The following is a 19678-nucleotide window of genomic DNA, read 5'->3' on the forward strand; positions in this document are numbered from 1 at the left end:
ATCTATATACATTAGGTAAATACTCATACTGGATCATGTAATTAAAGAGGGCAGTTAAATGTCTGATTAAATATTTTCCACCATACTTTAAGTGTTCATTCGATATGCAATCAATGCCTGGTGATTTTTTTGTTTTTAGAGACTTGATATGCTGCAACACTTCTTCCTCTGTAATATTATTACATTTTATGTTATCAGTCTCTAGTTTGCTTTCTTCGTACATATTCTTCATTTTGACACAATCATTATGTTCCTCATCTGTTGTACCACTTAATTCAGAAAAATATAGTTTCCATAGATTGACACATTCATCCAAAGTATTAGATTCTACCCCTCGAAATGCAGTATTACCAATGTCCGATTTATCTTTTCTATTTTCCCGTATGACTGCATAGAATTCGTCTATTCCCATTTCTGCACTCTTTTCTATCTCTTCAAATATGCACTCTTTATATACCTTTTTCTCTTGCCTATGTTTCTTTCTAAACTTTCTTTTCGCGTCCTTGTATCTTCTTTTGATGCTACACTCTGTGCTTCTATTTTTTCCTGCTTTGATCCATTCTCCGCGCGCTTTTCTCATATTCTGATGTAAATTTTCAAGCCCACTTTTCTTCCAGTATGGTTTCAAGTGCGATTTGAATTCGGACTTTGGAATATATCGGTCTGATGCAGTTATTACACTCTTAGTTATCAATTCATTATACTTCTCTATATCTTCTACCTTTTTCCACTCATAGGTGAAATTCAAGAATGCACTAACATCAGATTTATACATGCTCATTTCTAATGGATTTGCCAAGTTCCATATCATTCTTGGAGATACACATGTCTTTTTATTTTCCTTCAGTATATCTTTTGTAAGTGCCGATGTAATAGGTAGGTGATCCGATATTGAGAAATCAATTTTGTCATTTACTATGTGTCTTTTTACAGTACCTCTAATTATTTCAGGTATTAATATATAATCAAGTGTGGACGTTCGTGACATGTCTTTTGATCTATACGTGATGTAATGTTCATGTGGTTTTATCACCAGCGTAGCAACTATGTTTCTCTGTTCTATTCTTTTTTTGAGAGCAAGATCTCTTCTTGTTGGATTTTTATTTTTTTTGTTGTTGTTGTTGATCTAGGGTTTAACGCCATTTTTCAGCACAAGATAGGCTATACATGGCGGCCAGTATAACTGGTGGAGGAAGAACCCTGGAAAACCCAGGGAAGAACCACCGACCCACGAGAAGCTACTGGCAGGCTTTCCCACGTACCCACGCTAGCCGAGCCTTGGACTCGAACCCATGCAGACAGAGGTGAGATGGCAGTGATCCGGAACGGTGAGCGCTTTAGATCACTCGGCCACTCCGGGCCCCGTTGGATTTTTACACACAAGATCTACATTCATGTCGCCTATAATTATGCATATATTTTCAGCAGAATACCTATCATACACATCAAAAACATTTTCACAAAATTTGTCATATGCATCATCAGTTCTAGTTGTCGAGGGAAAGTAGGTTGCAATCAAAATTATAGGTTCCAAGTCTCTCACTAAGATTTTCACTGTCATAATATTTGGGAACTCATTTTGTAAGGTGCTTGCTTTGCATAGTGATGATCTATAAAATACGGCAACCCCGCCACTACCTCTATAGCATTGTTGTATCTCTTCAGTGGGATGACAAGTTTGGTGATAGGATCACATAAAGTGACGTAAAAGTGTTATGACATTTCTTTAACTGAAGGAAAAAATTGTGACTGGGTGTGTGTCAAGAAGCAATGTTAATCAAGAATATTAAATGTTATAATGACCGTAGAAATTGTCAGTTCAATTTGGTATCAAAACGCTTTGCCTTAAAAACATTGCTTAGTCGTACTTTTATTAAGCCGGTGTTGTTCGGTCATATGTTGCGATACATTATTGCATGTATTCTAATTTGTGTAATTAATGCAATAATTAACATGGCAACTGAATGAGAGCAATGTTGACTAATTTATAATATTCTCGTTAGGTATAAGGCCAAGCAAGTGTTAAAAAACTAAATATATTCTTGAGTTGATTTTGTTTATTCACATGGATGGGCATGACTCATTTTCTTTCCTTTGCTTAAATCCATACCATTACTATTTAGTTTGTAATAATTTGATTTAATAAGCTTGGAATGAAACTAACAAATGTAATGTACTCATAGACATGTGGATGGGATTATCCGGTTCACGAGTTTAATTACTGGATCAGTCGATCCGTGATACCCACAAATTCAATCCAACTGAAATCTCTCTCTCTCTCTCTCTCTCTCTCTCTCTCTCTCTCTATATATATATATATATATATATATATATATATATATATATATATATATATATATATATATATATATATATAGATAGATAGATAGATAGAGAGAGAGAGAGAGAGAGAGAGAGAGAGAGAGAGAGAAATTGTCTAATGCAATTTCAAAGAAATTTCCAAAGAAATGCACAAAATATTGACATTTCCATCTAACATATGAAAAGATGTTTGGAAACAACAATCGCGAAAGTGCGATTGGATTATAGATGCGTCACTGTTTTCAGCATTTTTGTTGTTGTATATTTGATATTTTTTTCGATAGCGTACAGTATGTGGAAGTATGGTAGTAATGCACTTTCTTTACATTTTGTAGTGGCGTTAAACTGGACCACACTGGACTCTGTCGCACACCTAAAGTGTTCAATTGCCCTGATCCCTGCCCTCGGACTTACGATCCCGTTTGTGGAACTGACGGTGTTACCTATGCCAATGAATGTGAAATGAAATGCAGGTGAGCTACAAGGACATCATCAATAGGTGTGCATGAGTGCGTACATATGAGTGTGCGTGCATGATTGAATGTGCGTTTTACTCAGTCAGACAAGTGAACCCAGGCATTGACCAACGTAACGGGACAACATTTAATATGGGGGGCGGGGTCTGGTCGCTATGCGTTAAACCTCAGTAATGAAAACTTCCTTTTCAAACTTTTGAGGGATATATTCTTATCATATTAAAGGGATTCAACAAACTGAGTAAAAAATGTGTCAGTCTGAGCTTCATGCCTTCTTCATCGCCCCACCACTAGTCGCTTACCATTATTTGTTCTCTTCCTTTCATTAAAAAAACATCGACAGATTAAATGTAATGAACAAACAGTATTTGAATAAAATGTCGAAGTAGACGCAGAAAGAGTTTTAATACGTACACGTTTCCTTTCCAGAGGTGTTGCAATGGCTTACGAAGGCGAATGCAAGGCCAAAAGGTCCACTGATGGATGTGCATGTCCTACGATCTACACGCCCGTGTGCGGAAAGGACGGACAAACTTACGGCAACGATTGCGCCATGAAATGCAGGTAAGCCTTGAAAATATTCAGGTCAGTTTACGTTGGAGGCCTTAGCTCTGTGTGTGTGTGTGTGTGTGTGTGTGTGTGTGTGCGTGTGCGTGCGTGTGTGTGTGTGCGTGTGTATGTGTGTGATTTGGAATTTTAACGTAGCTTTAACAATTTTTCAGCCATATCGCTACGATGTCTGCAGTGTGACAGTCTATAGTGATGTCTAGCAATGGGGCATCATGCCGCAAACATGTAGCATGATGTCCGACCCAGTCACATTATCCTGATACCAGGCCAACCAGTCCTAACACTACCTCTTAATGCTGAACGCCAAGCGGGGTACCATTTTTGTAAGTCTTTGCATGACTCGGCAGGGGATCGAACGCATGACCTCCCACGTCCGAGGCGGATGCTCTAACCACTAGGCCACCTGAGCGGTTCCATGCCTCCTTGTTCCTTTTGATCATCTGTAGGACCTCATTTTACGCTATAGCCATTGTTGTGTTGATGTGTCGTTAAACCCTAATATAAAAACATGTATTTTGCACCCATGCAACATGGAAATCTAACTGATTTGCTTTAATTTTTATTTTTAATTTAGCTCCAGTTGTCTAAGCCCGGTTGTTTTTTTTCTTCATCGTATTACTTCCATTTATTAAGCGTGATTTCGCAATTCTATCAGATGTTTTTTGTTGTTATTTCCTCACGAGTATAACTTGTGTACTTTGGATCGACTAGTCACGGCATTACCTTCATTAACATATTCGGATTAATGCGCTCTGAAGGTCAAACATGTAGCACGTGACGCTCAACGTTGTAGGTAAGGTTGCCGCTCTACAGTTTCGTACCTTACACAGGAGGATTTGTTGTCGTTGTTGTTGTTGTTGTAGGGTTTAACGCCATTTTTCAGCACACGATAGGCTATACATGGCGGCCAGTATTATTGGTGGAGGAAGAACCCGGAAAAACCCCTGAAAGAACCACCTACCCACGAGAAGCTACTGGCAAGATTTCTCACATACCCACATCAGCCGAATCCGAGACTGGAACCCCCGCAGACAGAGGTGAGATGGCAGTAATCCGTAACAGAGAGCGCTTTAGACCACTCGGCCACTCGGGGCCCCGTGCACAGGAGGAAAATTATTTCCTAGGTTTTCCTTACGTTTTATCTTGGTTATTAAAAAAGACCTTGTATATGGATGGTGTAGTTAAAATAACTTTTAATTCCCTTCGTGTATAATTAATGGGCGAAATCTGGATTACATATTATACCTTAATTTAGAAGTGCATATCTCAAAAGACCGCTAGCTCCGTTTGGTTATTTTCACTTCTTGGTCTTGAGAAGTAAGTTGTGGAGAAATAGGTAGTAACTATTTTTTAAATAAAATAAAAATTGTATAATTCATTCATTACACTTTCAAAGGTTAGTATTGTCTACTATGGCAAAATTCATTTTCTCTATTGTAATAACTGCTAAAATCAACGTACGTTGGACTACTTCAAGTTCATATCTTGAGCAAATAACAAATAGGAGCAGCATTTCGATTCGGCGGATGCTTTAGGCATTATTATGCGTTAATATTTCCCTAATTTATACATAAAGAAATTTCAGTTATAACAAGTGTTGATGAACTTACTAAAGCATATTGTAAAATTTAAGGTTTATTTTAATTTGAAAGGATGGAGCTGGGTAATAAAAATAATGTCGGGGTCTGCACCAAGACAGGGAAATCCAAGTCAAGGTGCATAGTCTTTGTCTCTGAACTCGGCAGAGCCTCGTGGGAGACAAATAATGTGCCTCGACTGAGATTTCTTTGCCTTGGTGAAAACCTCAACATAGACTGTATTAATCAATGTTAATTGCACAAGTTCTAAATATTTAGACTGCCAATAACTTCCGCTGGATTTCAGCCAAAGAACGTTTGACTAGATATAACAAATGCTTTCTGGTTAACTTGATGAAATCCATTGGAAAGAAAGACACTCAAAGTTTTAACGGTCATATATGTTGACAGATTGGCACCATGTGTATAATCAGAAAGTTCGCCAAGTTGCAAAAGTTCTAAATATTTAGATATCACACTGCAAATACCTCCCGCTGGATTTGAGTCGCAGAACGCATGTCTAGATATAGCAGATGCTTTCTGGTAAACTTGGTGAAATCCTTTCAAGAGAGAGACACTCCAAGTTTTAACGGTCATATATGTTGACCGATTGGCAATATGTGAAAGTTCGCCAAGTAAGGAGGCTATCTTTCCAATTTGGTTCACTTTTTTTTAGAAAAATAAGAAGTCGTTTGAAAATTTTTATACTTTAGTAACGACGGTAATATTTGATGGCGGACCGGCATCACTGGTATAAAAATTACAAGGCTTTCGTGCTGTGCCGATTTCTTTCAAATTTGGTCAGAACCTGTTGAATGCTGTTTAAGAAGATTTTATTTCTAAATTAATAATTACTGAGCATGAAGATGGTAGCGAAATAGTCTTTACAATAGTCAATTCCACGATTACAAATACATATAATTTTTTAACTAGGTTAAAACAACCATTACACGTTATGTTTAAAAATTCATGTTAAATAATTAAAAGAAATACAAAAATGTTTCAAAGCTTCTAAAGAGACTTGAATCCAATTGTCTCCAAAAGAAGTGTATCCTGGTGTTCCTAACATTTAAATCTTTGCATTGATTTCATCAAGAAAATGTATAAAATATAGTACAGTCTTGTTTTTATCGCTACAAAAAGGCGAACTAGTATCATGGAGTCTAACGGAAAACTATTCATTGACGGCTTAGGCGTTGCTTAAATACGATTCAGGAAAGCTGAGAATCATAACTCGCTACCGAAAAAAAGTCATCACCTCTAATGATGATCTTAAACGACGTTCTTCGGCGTTACGAACAATTACTAGGTCCGTTTTCCGGTGTTTTACGGAAATGTGCGAACCGTGGAATAATATTTTCGTTTTCCAAATATAGTCGATTGCCTGGGTATTTTAGCTTCCGTTTAACTTCATAGTTCATAACCTTTCCAGTATGTTTTTTCAGGTTTACAGATGTCATCACATATAGATAGGCTGTACTAGAACTTTCACGATGGACTGATAACTTGTTTATAAAGCAACTATTCGTGTCTGTACTTGTACAATGTTACTGAATACTGAATACGCTAACTTGAAAGATAATAATAAGATTACAATACACTTATGCAATGCAAAAGGTATTGTGACCCATTTAGCAACCCAAATCTTTATTAAAATAGTATACATTTGAATTATAAGAGTAAAAATTGCTTTGAATAAAAATTGTTAAAAATCCAATCCTATCATAGTCACCAATCAACAACATTTAGGATACACAGCGTAAGTCAAACCTCTCAATATAGTCACCAATCAAGAACATACAGGATAGATACCTAGGTAATCTAAGTCGAACCTCCCAATATAGTCACCAATCTGCAACATATAGGTTACACAGTCTAAGTCGAATCTCTAAATAGATTCACCAATCAACAACAGATATATCACACATCATACCTTTCTTAAATTTTTGTCCAGTAAGTTTTCCCCTATATGTTAACGCATCTTGGTAGAGACGCCTTTCAGAACGAGTTATCTCAATCTCGAAGTTGACTGGTAAAAAGACTTTTACTGCAATGGATCTGCAATGGATCGTATCATCGCTTCTCACCCAGAATAATCTATAAATATTTGCAGTGGTGTCGAGTTGGCTCATGAAGGAGAATGCAAAGCGACAAGTTCTGCTGAGCACGCATGCATCTGTACCATGGAACATATCCCTGTGTGTGGGACTGACGGTCAGACCTATACGAATGAGTGCGCCCTCAAGTGCAAGTAAGCTAAACCAATTTTTGGTGTGGAAAATCTTACATTATACATGAAAAAGCATAGAAAATATATCCAATCGATTAAAATAACTGATTGATTTATAATAGATCTTTGCTTCTGAACTTATTAAAAGGTGCTAATAAATACAAGATATTTTACATAAACAGTCACTTCTTATAGATAAAATATGAATACACACTATCTACAGCCATGCTGATTGTGTATTTAAGCGAGCAACAAATTGTTTTATTTAAAAATCAACCATGCTTACATTTTAACAGCAAGCCGGTGAATATGCCATCTCCGTAAGGAGAAAATGATTAGTGATGGAAAAATACACATCTGTATTAGGCATGCCTATAATAATACAGACTTGTACACCTAATAAAATCTGCAAAGTCAAAAACTAGTACACATACACGCCCCGCGCAGGATTGGGGTAGGGGACAAGTGCCCCTGTCACGTGGAACCCATTATTTGCCGTGGATAAAATTGCATGTGTTTAAATAAACCATATTTAGGTCTAAACCGTCTAATACTTAGCCTAATATAGTTATATTAATTATACACATAAAAACGACAGTTTAAGCTCTAGTTTTAGAGTGTATTTGTAGATCTGCAAGATTATCACTGTCTTAATTCCGCTGGTCCCCCAGAGCCCACCCCACCCCCAACACACTGATACGAATTTATCAAAAGGCAGATGGTCGCAAATATGGAAATAACATCTTAATGCACATGTCAGAAACTGTAAATTTAACTTTTTATTGTCTCAAGGGCAGCGGATGACAACCGTGGTCGTACGGTAACATCACACACACACACACACAGAGAAAAAAAAATGGTTTTAGTCAAGGATGTGAGTTGTTGTAACGGCCGTAATTACTGCGAATCCAATATGGCACTAACATGGTTAATTTTTAATCAACTTTTGCTGAGTTCTAATATGCTTTTACAATTGTTTTGTGATACTTTGTTGTAATATGTTATTGCATGTAAACTGACTGAGATAAATAATGTTGCAATTAATATGGTAATTAAATGAAAGCCAGGAAGATTGGTTTATAATTCTATCATTAGTCATAAGGTAATGAAGGCTTGGAAAAATGCTATTGGTTTTAATTTCGTTATCCTAATGATGGGAATGGACTATTTTTCTTTCTTTTATTTAATTTAATCTTTTTGTTCTTCCGTTTCTCTTGTCATCGCATCAGAGTTAGTCGGAGTTTAATTTTTGTCTGATCCCACGACGAAGTCCCTACTCAATAATAAGAAGAATTTGTGAAAATTTGATCTCCTATAATAAGCTTGGAACAAAACTAAGAATATGCTAAAAGATAAATTTTTCCCATTCTTTTCGAAAGTTTTGAATTTCAAAGAATTTCGAAAGGAACTGAAGCAATATGAATTACATTGCCACATAAACTGCGAACGGATATTTGGAAGCAATAATTTCCTATTGTCGAGTTATATTTTTGCTTTATTCTTAACGTACAACTGGCGCTATATCACTAGAATTGTGCAGACGTAATTTGAACCCTATATATGCAACAAAAAAAAAATGAACAGAATTGGTGTTCGAAATCTAATTTCTAACAGATCTTTAAAAAAATACGTGGAGAATTGGTCTAAGTGCCATTTTACCTAGCTGTACTCCACGATGTGCTTCGTAAGCGCACACATGCGCCAAAGTTAAAACATTCATGGTTTCTATTAACAAGAAAGCTGATTTTATATATCAGATAGCGTATCACCTGTGGAAATGTGTTATGAATACTTTTTGTTAACATTTTTAGTGGAGTTCAATTGGAGCACACTGGACCGTGTCACACACCTAAAGTGTTCAATTGCCCTGAGCCCTGCCCTCGGACTTACGATCCCGTTTGTGGAACTGACGGTGTTACCTATGCCAATGAGTGTGAAATGAAATGCAGGTAAGCAATGAGGAGGTCATCGACGTGTGTGCATGTGTGTGTGTGTGTGTGTGTGTGTGTGTGTGCGCGCGCGCACGCGCGTGTACATGTATGCATATATACTAAATGGAGTCGGAAACGCGACCCCATACATTGTCCAACGCAATAGGACAACATTTAGCCTGGTAGTAAATTCACTTGTATATATGCAAAAATATTACTCGTTAGAGATTCAACAGTCTGTTAGATGATAAAGCTAAATGAATCACATTATTTCACATACGATAAAAGCTCAGAAACAGAAAAAGAACGAAGCTTGCATTTAGTCGCTACGCTTTGAACCACAATAATAAAAGTTTCGTGCTCAATATTTTGTCATATCATATCTCATGTATTTCTTGTTTCACAAAAAGGAAAACAAATAAGTGGAGAAAACATGCGTTAGTCTGGGCTTCCTGCCTTTTACATTTTCAGAACACTACTTGCTTGCGCTTTATTTGTTCTCTTCCATTCATTACAAAAACAATATATACAAAGGAAATTTAATAAGTAAAAGTATTTGAATACAAATATCGTTGAAAACTCAAAATTAAATTTTAATTGTTACAAATACTTCGTTCTCCAGAGGTGTTGCCTTGGCTTATGCAGGCGAATGTAAGGCCAAGAGGTCCATTGATGGATGCGTATGTCCTTTGATCTACGTGCCCGCGTGCGGAAAGGACGGACAGACGTATAGCAACGACTGCACCATGAAATGCAGGTAAGCCTTAAAAGGATTCATCTCAATTTGCTCTGGAGGTCGTTGCCAGGAACGGGTCTATGTTATGTTTGGTCCTAAACATGTGTGTCGTACCTTTTTTACGTTATATCAAAGATTGTGCTGACGTGTCGTTAACCATATATATATATATATATATATATATATATGCACAAAACACACACACACACACACACACACACACACACACGTCTCTAACCTCAATTTTCATATCTCGTTCAAGGTCTCTAAGCCCAGTTGCTCTTATATTCATATGTCATTCATTAATTTAGTATGAGATCACCATACAATCACATGTTTCTGTTGTTACTTCCTCGCGCGTAGAACTCATGAACATTGGATCGACTAGCCTTGGCACTACTTTAACATATTCATATTAATGTTCTGTGAAAATACAGTATGTCGACATTGTCGCCAATTTGTATATTGCAAATGTACACAACTTCACCTTATACCAGTCGCAGGTTTATAAATACTAATTAACTTTAGAGCGGAACCAAAATCCAAGCATGCAAAATTATAATTGTTTATATGTTTGTTTGTGCGTGTGTGTATGTGCGTGTCTGTCTGGCGGCGGTGGTTAAGAACGGCAACACATATACACTGACTCCACTGCTGTAATTATATAGATTTTCATGAAACGTTTTATTGCCGACTTATCAATGAAGGTGAGGAAATAAGAGTACATGAGGAATACAATATTGTTGATGAATTGAATAAAGTATAGTGAAGAAATGAAAGTATATTTTAATTTGAAACAATGGACATTGAGCTTGAAAAAATAATGTTGCGGTCTTCTCCAAAACGGTGAAATCCAAGTCAATGTTGATCTTATTTTCTTCTGGCTCGGCAGAGCCTCGTAGGAGGCAAATAATTTACCTCAAATGGGATTTCCTTATCAAGTTCAAATCCCCATCATAGATTTTATTAATCTGTGTTAATTACGCAAGTTCTAAATATTTAGATATCGTTCTGCAGATACCACCGCTGGATTTCACCTACAGAACGTGTGCCTAAATTAAACGGATGCTTTCTGGTAAACTTGGTAAAATCCATTTGAGTTTAAGACATTTAAAATTTTAACGGTCATATCTGTTAACCATGGGCTCTATGTTTATAATCCTAAAGTTCTCTCAACTACGATCCTTTCAATTTCGTTAACTTTGTTGTTGGATAGTTTTCATTTTTTTTTTATAGACGAGGTTGTTTGAACATTTTATATTCGAATAACGACGGTAATATCTGATGGCGGATCGGTTTCATTTGTACAAAATTAAAAGGCTTTCATACTGTGCTAATTTCTTTCAAATCTAGTCAGAGACTGTTGAGCCTTGTTTAATTACACATTTAAATGTTGTCTTAGCGGCGGCCATATGTGATGAGAAGCCGAGTTGGTTCAGTGGTTATCGTAACAAACTTGCAACTGAAAAGATGCAGGTTTAGATCCTACCATCGGATCAGACCAGGCCGGCTAACGTAGTGTATCCTTGGGCAAGGAACTAACTGATCTGTTTGAGTTGCTGTGCCATAAAACACCAAACCAAATCATACAACATATGATGACTAATCAGCATTTATTACATACATTTGACATACATTGGTACCAGAAGGCTTCTTATCAAATCAGGTACAAACTGGTGAAGTGTTTTGTGAGAAGAGGTTGTAAATGACATTTTGAAATGACGACGCAAAACAAGAGCTAGATCCTAAACATGTTTTATGATACACAATCCAAGTGGAACATCTCAAAATAGTCACCAATCAATAACGTATAGGACAAAATATAAGTCGAACATCCCAACATAGTCACCAATCAACAGCACGCAGTATACACAATACAAGTAGAACTTCCCAATATAGTCACCATTCAAGAACACACAGGATAGACGATCTAAGTTGAACCTCCCAGTATTGTCACCAGTCAACAACACATACCTCAAACAGCATGCCTTTCTTAAATTTTCCTTCCAGCAAGTCCCCCGCCCCCATATTTTACGCTTCTTGGTAGCGAAACGTCTTTCACGACCATTTTGTTTTCAATCTCAAAGTTGACTGACCAAGAGAGTTCTACTGTAATGGATTAAATCATCGCTTTTCACCCAGAATAATGTACCAACATTTTCAGTGGTGTCGAGTTGGCTCATGAAGGAGAGTGCAAATCGACGAGTTCTGCTGAGCACGCTTGCATCTGTACCATGGAATATATCCCTGTGTGTGGCACTGACAGTATCACCTACACAAATGAATGCGCCCTCAAGTGCAAGTAAGCTAATCCAATTTTTGTTGCTGAAAATCTTACATTGTCCATGAAAAATTATAGAAAATACATCCAATCAATTAAAATAACTTATTGATTGTGATGTATTTATCATCGATCTTTGCATTTTGAACGAATTCCAGGTGTTAATGTCTGCCATATATTTGATTTTATAAACAGTCACTTCTTTAGGGATATAGCATGTATAGTCACATAGTGCACATAGTGTATTAAACGAGCAACACAGTGTTTCATGGGAAATTCAACCACGTTATATTTTATCAGCAAGCTGGTGAATATGCCATATGTGTGAGGAGAAGTCGACTAATGATGGAAAAATACACATCTGTAGTCAGCATACCTATAATAATAAACCCGATTTGTACATCCGGAGTGGGTGGTGGGTGGGGAGGGAGTGTCCCAATCACGGGGAATACATTATTTATCGTGGGTAAAATTACATATGATTAAATAAAGCATATATAGGTCTAAACCGCCTAATTTTTATCCTAATATAGCTATAATAATTATTTACATCTAAAGGTCAGTTTAAAAGCTGCTTTCAATGTGTATTTGTAGATCTGTAAGGTTCTCCCTGACTTAGGTCCCCCAAAGCCTGAAAACACACACACACACACACACACACACACACACACACACTTATACGCATTTATGAAAGGGCACATTATCGTAAATATGGTAATAATTGCTTAATGCACGTGTTAAAAATAGTAAATGTAACTTTTTATTGGCTCAGGGGCATCGGATGACAACCATTGTCGTACGATAACACTATAAAAAAATCACATTGAAAGATTCAAATCGTAATGAAACAATCCTAACTAGGTCATGTTTTAATCAAGGATGTCAGTTGTTGTAACGGCCGTAACTACCGCGAATCCAAGATGGCACTAACATGGTTTGGCTTTAAAAGTTTTATATGCTTAACCTTTGCTCAGTCCAGGTATGCTTTTATAGTTGTTTTGTGAAACTGTGTTGTAATATATTATTGCAATAAATATATACTGGGATAAATAATACTGAAATTAATATTGGAATAAAATGAAAGCCAAGAAGGTTATTGTACAAGTTTCGCATTACTCAAATTGTAAAGTAGAGTAGAAAAAGAAAAAAAGAAATGTTTTTTTATTCTAATTTCGTTTTTTCTATAGGTGGTCATGAGTTAATTTTCTTTTTGTATATAATTTAACCTTTTTGTCCCTCCTTTCCTCTTGTCACCGTATCAGTGTAAGTCGTAGTCTAGTTATTGTCTGACCCCACTTCGAAATCTCAACTCAATAATAGGAAGAATTTGTGAAAATTTGATCTCCTAAGCTTGGAACGAAACTAATAACATAATAAAAGATAATGTTTTCCAATTCGTTTTCACTTTCAAAGATTTTCGAAAGGAAATGTAGCAATATGAATTAGATTGCCACATAAAGTGTGAACGGATATTGAAGCAAAAATTTCCTATTAACTGCAACAATATAGTTAGAATTGTGCTGATGTGATGTAAACCCTATGCATGCAATTAATGAACTAAAGTGGTATTCGAAATCAAACTTCTTACATGTTGAACTTTAAAAATGCGTGGAGAGTTCGTCTAAGTGATATTTTATGTAGCTGTACTCCGCGATTTCCGTCTTTCGATCACATATGCGCCAAGCTTTAAAACATTTTCACATGATTTCTATTAATAAGAAAGTTGCTTTTCTATATATCCGATAGCGTGTCACCTGCTGAAATATGCTAGGAACCCATTTTTTATAACAATTGTAGTGGAGTTCAATTGGAGCACACTGGACCGTGTCACACACCTAAAGTGTTCAATTGCCCTGAGCCCTGCCCTCGGACTTACGATCCCGTTTGTGGAACTGACGGTGTTACTTATGCCAATGAGTGTGAAATGAAATGCAGGTGAGCAATGAGGTCATCGATGTGTGTGCGTGTGTGTGTGTGTGCTTGTGTGTGTGTACATGTATGTATGTGTTCTAAATTTAGTCGGAAACGTGACTCAAGGCATTGTCCAGGGTAATAGGACAACATTTAACCTGCTAGTAAATTCACTTGTATATATGCAAAAATGTAACTCATTAGAGATTCAGCAGTCTATGAGATGATAAAAAGCTAAATGTATCACATTATTTCACATCCGATGAAAGCTCCGAAACAGTAAGAGAACGCAGCATGCATTTAGTCGCTACGGTTTTAACAAGAATAATAAAAGTTTCGTGCTCAATATTTTGTCATATCATATCTCAGGTATTTTTTATTTCACAAAAAGAAAACAAATAAGCTGAGAAAAAATGCGTTAGTCTGGGTTTTCCTTCCTTCTACATTTCCAGAACACTAGTTGCTTGCTGCCTTTTATTTGTTCTCATCCTTTCATTAGAAAAACAATATCTATAAATGAAATGTGATAAATAGAAGTATTTGAATAAAATGTCGTTGTAGGCTCATAAATAATTTTTAATCGGTCCATATATTTCGTTCTTCAGGGGTGTTGCCCTGGCTTATGCAGGCGAATGCAAGGCCAAGAGGTCCGCTGATGTATGCGTATGTCCTATGATGTACAAGCCAGTGTGCGGAAAGGACGGACAGACGTATAGCAACGAATGCACCATGAAATGCAGGTAAGCTTTAAAAGGATTCATCTCAATTTGCTCTGGAGGTCGTCGCCAAGAATGGATCTATGTTATTTTTGCTCCTCAATATATTTGTGGAACCCTTTTTACGTTATAGTAAAGAGTGTGCTATATATATACAGACACACTTCTCTGACCTCAATTTTCATATCTCTTTCAAGATCTGAAAACCCGGGTATTGTTATTTTCATTTGCCATTCATTGATTTAGTACGAGATCGCCATACAATCATATGTTTCTGTTGTTACTTCCTCGCACGTAGAACTCCTGAACTTTGGAACGACTAGCCAGGACACTACTTTAACGTATTCATATTAATGCGCTGTGAAAATCCAGTATGTCGATATTGTTGCCAATGTGTATATTGCAAATGTACACAACTTCACATTATACCAGTCGCGGTTTTAGAAATACTTATTAACTGTAGAGTGGAACCGAAATCCAAGCATGTAAAATCATAATTGTTAAACTGTTTGTTTGTGCGTGTGTGTATGTGCGTGTTTGTCTGAAGGCGGTGGTTAAAAGCAGCGGCACATATATGATGACTCCACTACTGTAATTATATAGATTTTCATGAAACGTTTGATGGCCGACTTATCAATGAAAGTGAGGAAATAAGAGTACATGAGGAATACAATATTGTTGGTAAATTTAATAAAGTGCAGTGTAGAAATGAAATTATATATTAATTTGAAATTATTGAGCTTGTTCCGGTCTGCACATAAACGGAGAAATTCAAGTCAATGTTGATCTTATTTTCTGCTGGCTCGGCTGAGCCTCGTAGGAGGCAAATAATGTACCTCAAATGGGATTTCCTTATCAAGCTCAAATCCCCATCATAGATTTTAGTAATCTGTGTTAATTACGCAAGTTCTAAATATTTAGATATCGTTCTGCAGATACCACCACTGTATTTCACCTACAGAACGTGTGTCTGAATTGAACGGATGCTTTCTGATAAACTCGGTAAAATCCATTTGAATGTAATACATTTCAAATTTTAATCGTCATATATATATTAACGAACGGCACGATGTGCATAATCCAAAAGCTCTCTCAACCACGATCCTTTCAATTTGGTTAACTTTTGTTGTGGGATAGTTTTCTTTTTGTTTTTTATATTTTTATTGACGTGGTCCTTTGAACATTTTTATATTTGATTAGCGACGGTAATATCTGATGGCGGATCGGATTCATTTGTACAAAATTAAAAGGCTTTCATACTGTGCTAATTTCTTTCAAATCTAGTCAGAGAATGTTGAGCGGTGTTTAATTGCACATTTAAATGTTGTCTTAGCGGCGGCCATATGTGATGAGAAGCCGAGTTGGTTCAGTGGTTATCGTAACAAACTTGGAACTGAAAGGATGCAGATTTAGATCCTACCATCGGATCAGACCAGGTTGGCTACCGTAGTGTATCCTTGGGCAAGGAACTAATTTGTTTGAGTTCCTGTGTCATAAAACACCAAACCAAATTATGCAATATATGATGAGTAATCAGCATTTATTACATACATTTGACATCCACTGGTACCAGAAGGCTTCTTATCAAATCAGGTGCAAACTGGTGAAGTGTTTTGTGAGAAGACGTTGTAAATGACATTTCGAAATGACTACGCAAGACAAGAGCTAGATCCTAAACATCTTTTACGATACACAATCCAAGTGGAACATCTCAAAATAGTCACCAATCAATAACGTATAGGACAAAATATAAGTCGAACATCCCAACATAGTCACCAATCAACAGCACGCAGTATACACAATACAATTCGAACCTCCCAATATAGTCACCATTCAAGAACACACAGGATAGACAATCTAAGTTAAACCTCCCAGTATTGTCACCAGTCAACAACAGATACATCAAACAACATGCCTTTCTTAAATTTTCCTTCCAGCAAGTTCCTCACCCCCATATTCCACGCTTCTTGGTAGCGAAACGTCTTTCACGACCATTTTGTTTTTAATCTCAAAGTTGACTGACCAAGAGAGTTCTACTGTAATGGATTAAATCATCGCTTTTCACCCAGAATAATGTATCAACATTTTCAGTGGTGTCGAGTTGGCTCATGAAGGAGAGTGCAAATCGACGAGTTCTGCTGAGCACGCTTGCATCTGTACCATGGAATATATCCCTGTGTGTGGCACTGACAGTATCACCTACACAAATGAATGCGCCCTCAAGTGCAAGTAAGCTAATTCAATTTTTGTTGCTGAAAATCTTACATTGTCCATGAAAAATTATAGAAAATACATCCAATCAATTAAAATAACTTATTGATTGTGATGTATTTATCATCGATCTTTGCATTTTGAACGAATTCCAGGTGTTAATGTCTGCCATATATTTGATTTTATAAACAGTCACTTCTTTAGGGATATAGTATGTATAGTCACATAGTGCACATAGTGTATTAAACGAGCATCACAGTGTTTCATGGGAAATTCAACCACGTTATATTTTATCAGAAAGCTGGTGAATATGCCATATGTGTGAGGAGAAGTCGACTAATGATGGAAAAATACACATCTGTAGTCAGCATACCTATAATAATAAACCCGATTTGTACATCCGCGCGCCGGAGTGGATGGGGAGGGAGTGTCCCAATCACGGGGAACACATTATTAATCTTGGATAAAATTACATATGATTAAATAAAGCATATATAGGTCTAAACCGCCTAATTTTTATCCTAGTATAGCTATAATAATTATTTACATCTAAAGGTCAGTTTAAAGGCTGCTTTCAATGTGTATTTGTAGATCTGTAAGGTTCTCCCTGACTTAGGTCCCCCAAAGCCTGAAAACACTCACACGCACACACACACACACAGCCACACACACACACACACACTTATACGCATTTATGAAAGGGCATATGGTCGTAAATATGGTAATAATCTCTTAATACACGTGTTAAAAATAGTAAATTTAACTTTTTATTGTCTCAGGGGCATCGGACGACAATCATTGTCGTACGATAACACTATAAAAAAATCACATTGAAAGATTCAAATCGTAATGAAACAATCCTAACTAGGTTATGTTTTAATCAAGGATGTCAGTTGTTGTAACGGCCTTAATTACTGCGAATCCAAGATGGCACTAACATTGTTTGATTTTAAAGGTTTTATATGCTTAACCTTTGCTCAGTCCAGGTATGCTTTTATAGTTGTTTTGTGAAATTATGTTGTAATATATTATTGCAATAAATATATACTGGGATAAATAATACTGAAATTAATATTGGAATAAAATGAAAGCCAAGGAGGTTATTATACAAGTTTCGCATTACTCAGATTGTAAAGCAGAGTAGAAAAAGAAGAAGAAAAAAAGAAATGTTTTTTATTCTAATTTCGTGTTTGCTATAGGTGGTCATGAGTTAATTTTCTTTTTGTATATAATTTAACCTTTTTGTCCCTCCTTTCCTCTTGTCACCGTATCAGTGTAAGTCGTAGTCTAGTTATTGTCTGACCCCACTTCGAAATCTCAACTCAATAATAGGAAGAATTTGTGAAAATTTGATCTCCTAAGCTTGGAACGAAACTAATAACATAATAAAAGATAATGTTTTCCAATTCGTTTTCACTTTCAAAGATTTTCGAAAGGAAATGTAGCAATATGAATTAGATTGCCACATAAAGTGTGAACGGATATTGAAGCAATAATTTCCTATTAACTGCGACAATATAGTCAGAATTGTGCTGATGTGATGTAAACCCTATGCATGCAATTAATGAACTAAAGTGGTATTCGAAATCTAACTTCTTACATGTTGAACTTTAAAAATGCGTGGAGAGTTCGTCTAAGTGATATTTTATGTAGCTGTACTCCGCGATTTCCGTCTTTCGATCACATATGCGCCAAGCTTTAAAACATTTTCACATGATTTCTATTAACAAGAAAGTTGCTTTTCTATATATCTGATAGCGTATCACCTGCTGAAATATGCTAGGAACCCTTTTCTTTTATAACAATTGTAGTGGAGTTCAATTGGAGCACACTGGACCGTGTCACACACCTAAAGTGTTCAATTGCCCTGAGCCCTGCCCTCGGACTTACGATCCCGTTTGTGGAACTGACGGTGTTACCTATGCCAATGAGTGTGAAATGAAATGCAGGTGAGCAATGAGGTCATCGATGTGTGTGCGTGTGTGTGTGCCTATGTGTGCGTACATGTATGTATGTGTTGTAGATTTAGTCGGTAACATGACTCCAGGCATTGTCCAGGGTAATAGGACAACATTTAGCCTGGTAGTAAATTCACTTGTATATATGCAAAATGTAACTCATTAGAGATTCAGCAGTCTATGAGATGATAAAAAGCTAAATGTATCACATTATTTCACATCCGATAAAAGCTCCGAAACAGTAAGAGAACGCAGCATGCATTTAGTTGCTACGGTTTTAACCAGAATAATAAAAGTTTCGTGCTCAATATTTTGTCATATCATATCTCAGGTATTTTTTATTTCACAAAAAGAAAACAAATTAGCTGAGAAAAAATGCGTTAGTCGGGACTTCCTGCCTTCTACATTTCCAGAATGTTGTTGTAGACTCAGAAATAAGTTTCAATCGGTCCATATATTTCGTTCTTCAGGGGTGTTGCCCTGGCTTATGCAGGCGAATGTAAGGCCAAGAGGTCCGCTGATGGATGCGTATGTCCTTTGATCTACATGCCCGTGTGCGGAAAGAATGGACAGACATATAACAACGATTGCACCATGAATTGCAGGTAGGTCTAGAAAAGATTCAACACAATGTACTCTTGAGGCTGTCGCCAGGAATGTATCTATGTCATTTTGTTCCTCAGAACATTTGAGGTACTCATTTTACGTTATAGCCATTATTGTGCTGACGTAACCCTAATTTTCTTATCTCGTTCGAAT

At 36.5% G+C, this 19678-nt stretch overlaps 1 protein-coding gene across 1 annotated transcript in view; it reads left to right on the forward strand.

Annotated features, from left to right (window-relative positions):
* The first annotated feature begins 2666 nt into the window (after positions 1-2666).
* Positions 2667-19678, forward strand: part of LOC149796792 (uncharacterized) — a 29371-nt gene continuing 12359 nt past the window's right edge. The window contains exons 1-11 of the mRNA XM_089961443.1: positions 2667-2795; positions 3228-3362; positions 7059-7196; positions 8987-9124; positions 9729-9863; positions 12007-12144; positions 13921-14058; positions 14640-14774; positions 16842-16979; positions 18773-18910; positions 19390-19524. Of these exons, the coding sequence (XP_089817569.1) occupies positions 2785-2795; positions 3228-3362; positions 7059-7196; positions 8987-9124; positions 9729-9863; positions 12007-12144; positions 13921-14058; positions 14640-14774; positions 16842-16979; positions 18773-18910; positions 19390-19524 (1379 nt within the window). The 5' untranslated portion in view covers positions 2667-2784. The remainder of the gene's footprint in view (positions 2796-3227; positions 3363-7058; positions 7197-8986; positions 9125-9728; positions 9864-12006; positions 12145-13920; positions 14059-14639; positions 14775-16841; positions 16980-18772; positions 18911-19389; positions 19525-19678) is intronic.

The sequence above is a fragment of the Sinohyriopsis cumingii genome, chromosome 6 (genome assembly GCF_028554795.1).
Source record: "Sinohyriopsis cumingii isolate HCF-2022 chromosome 6, ASM2855479v2, whole genome shotgun sequence".
Taxonomy (NCBI): Eukaryota; Metazoa; Mollusca; class Bivalvia; order Unionida; family Unionidae; genus Sinohyriopsis; species Sinohyriopsis cumingii.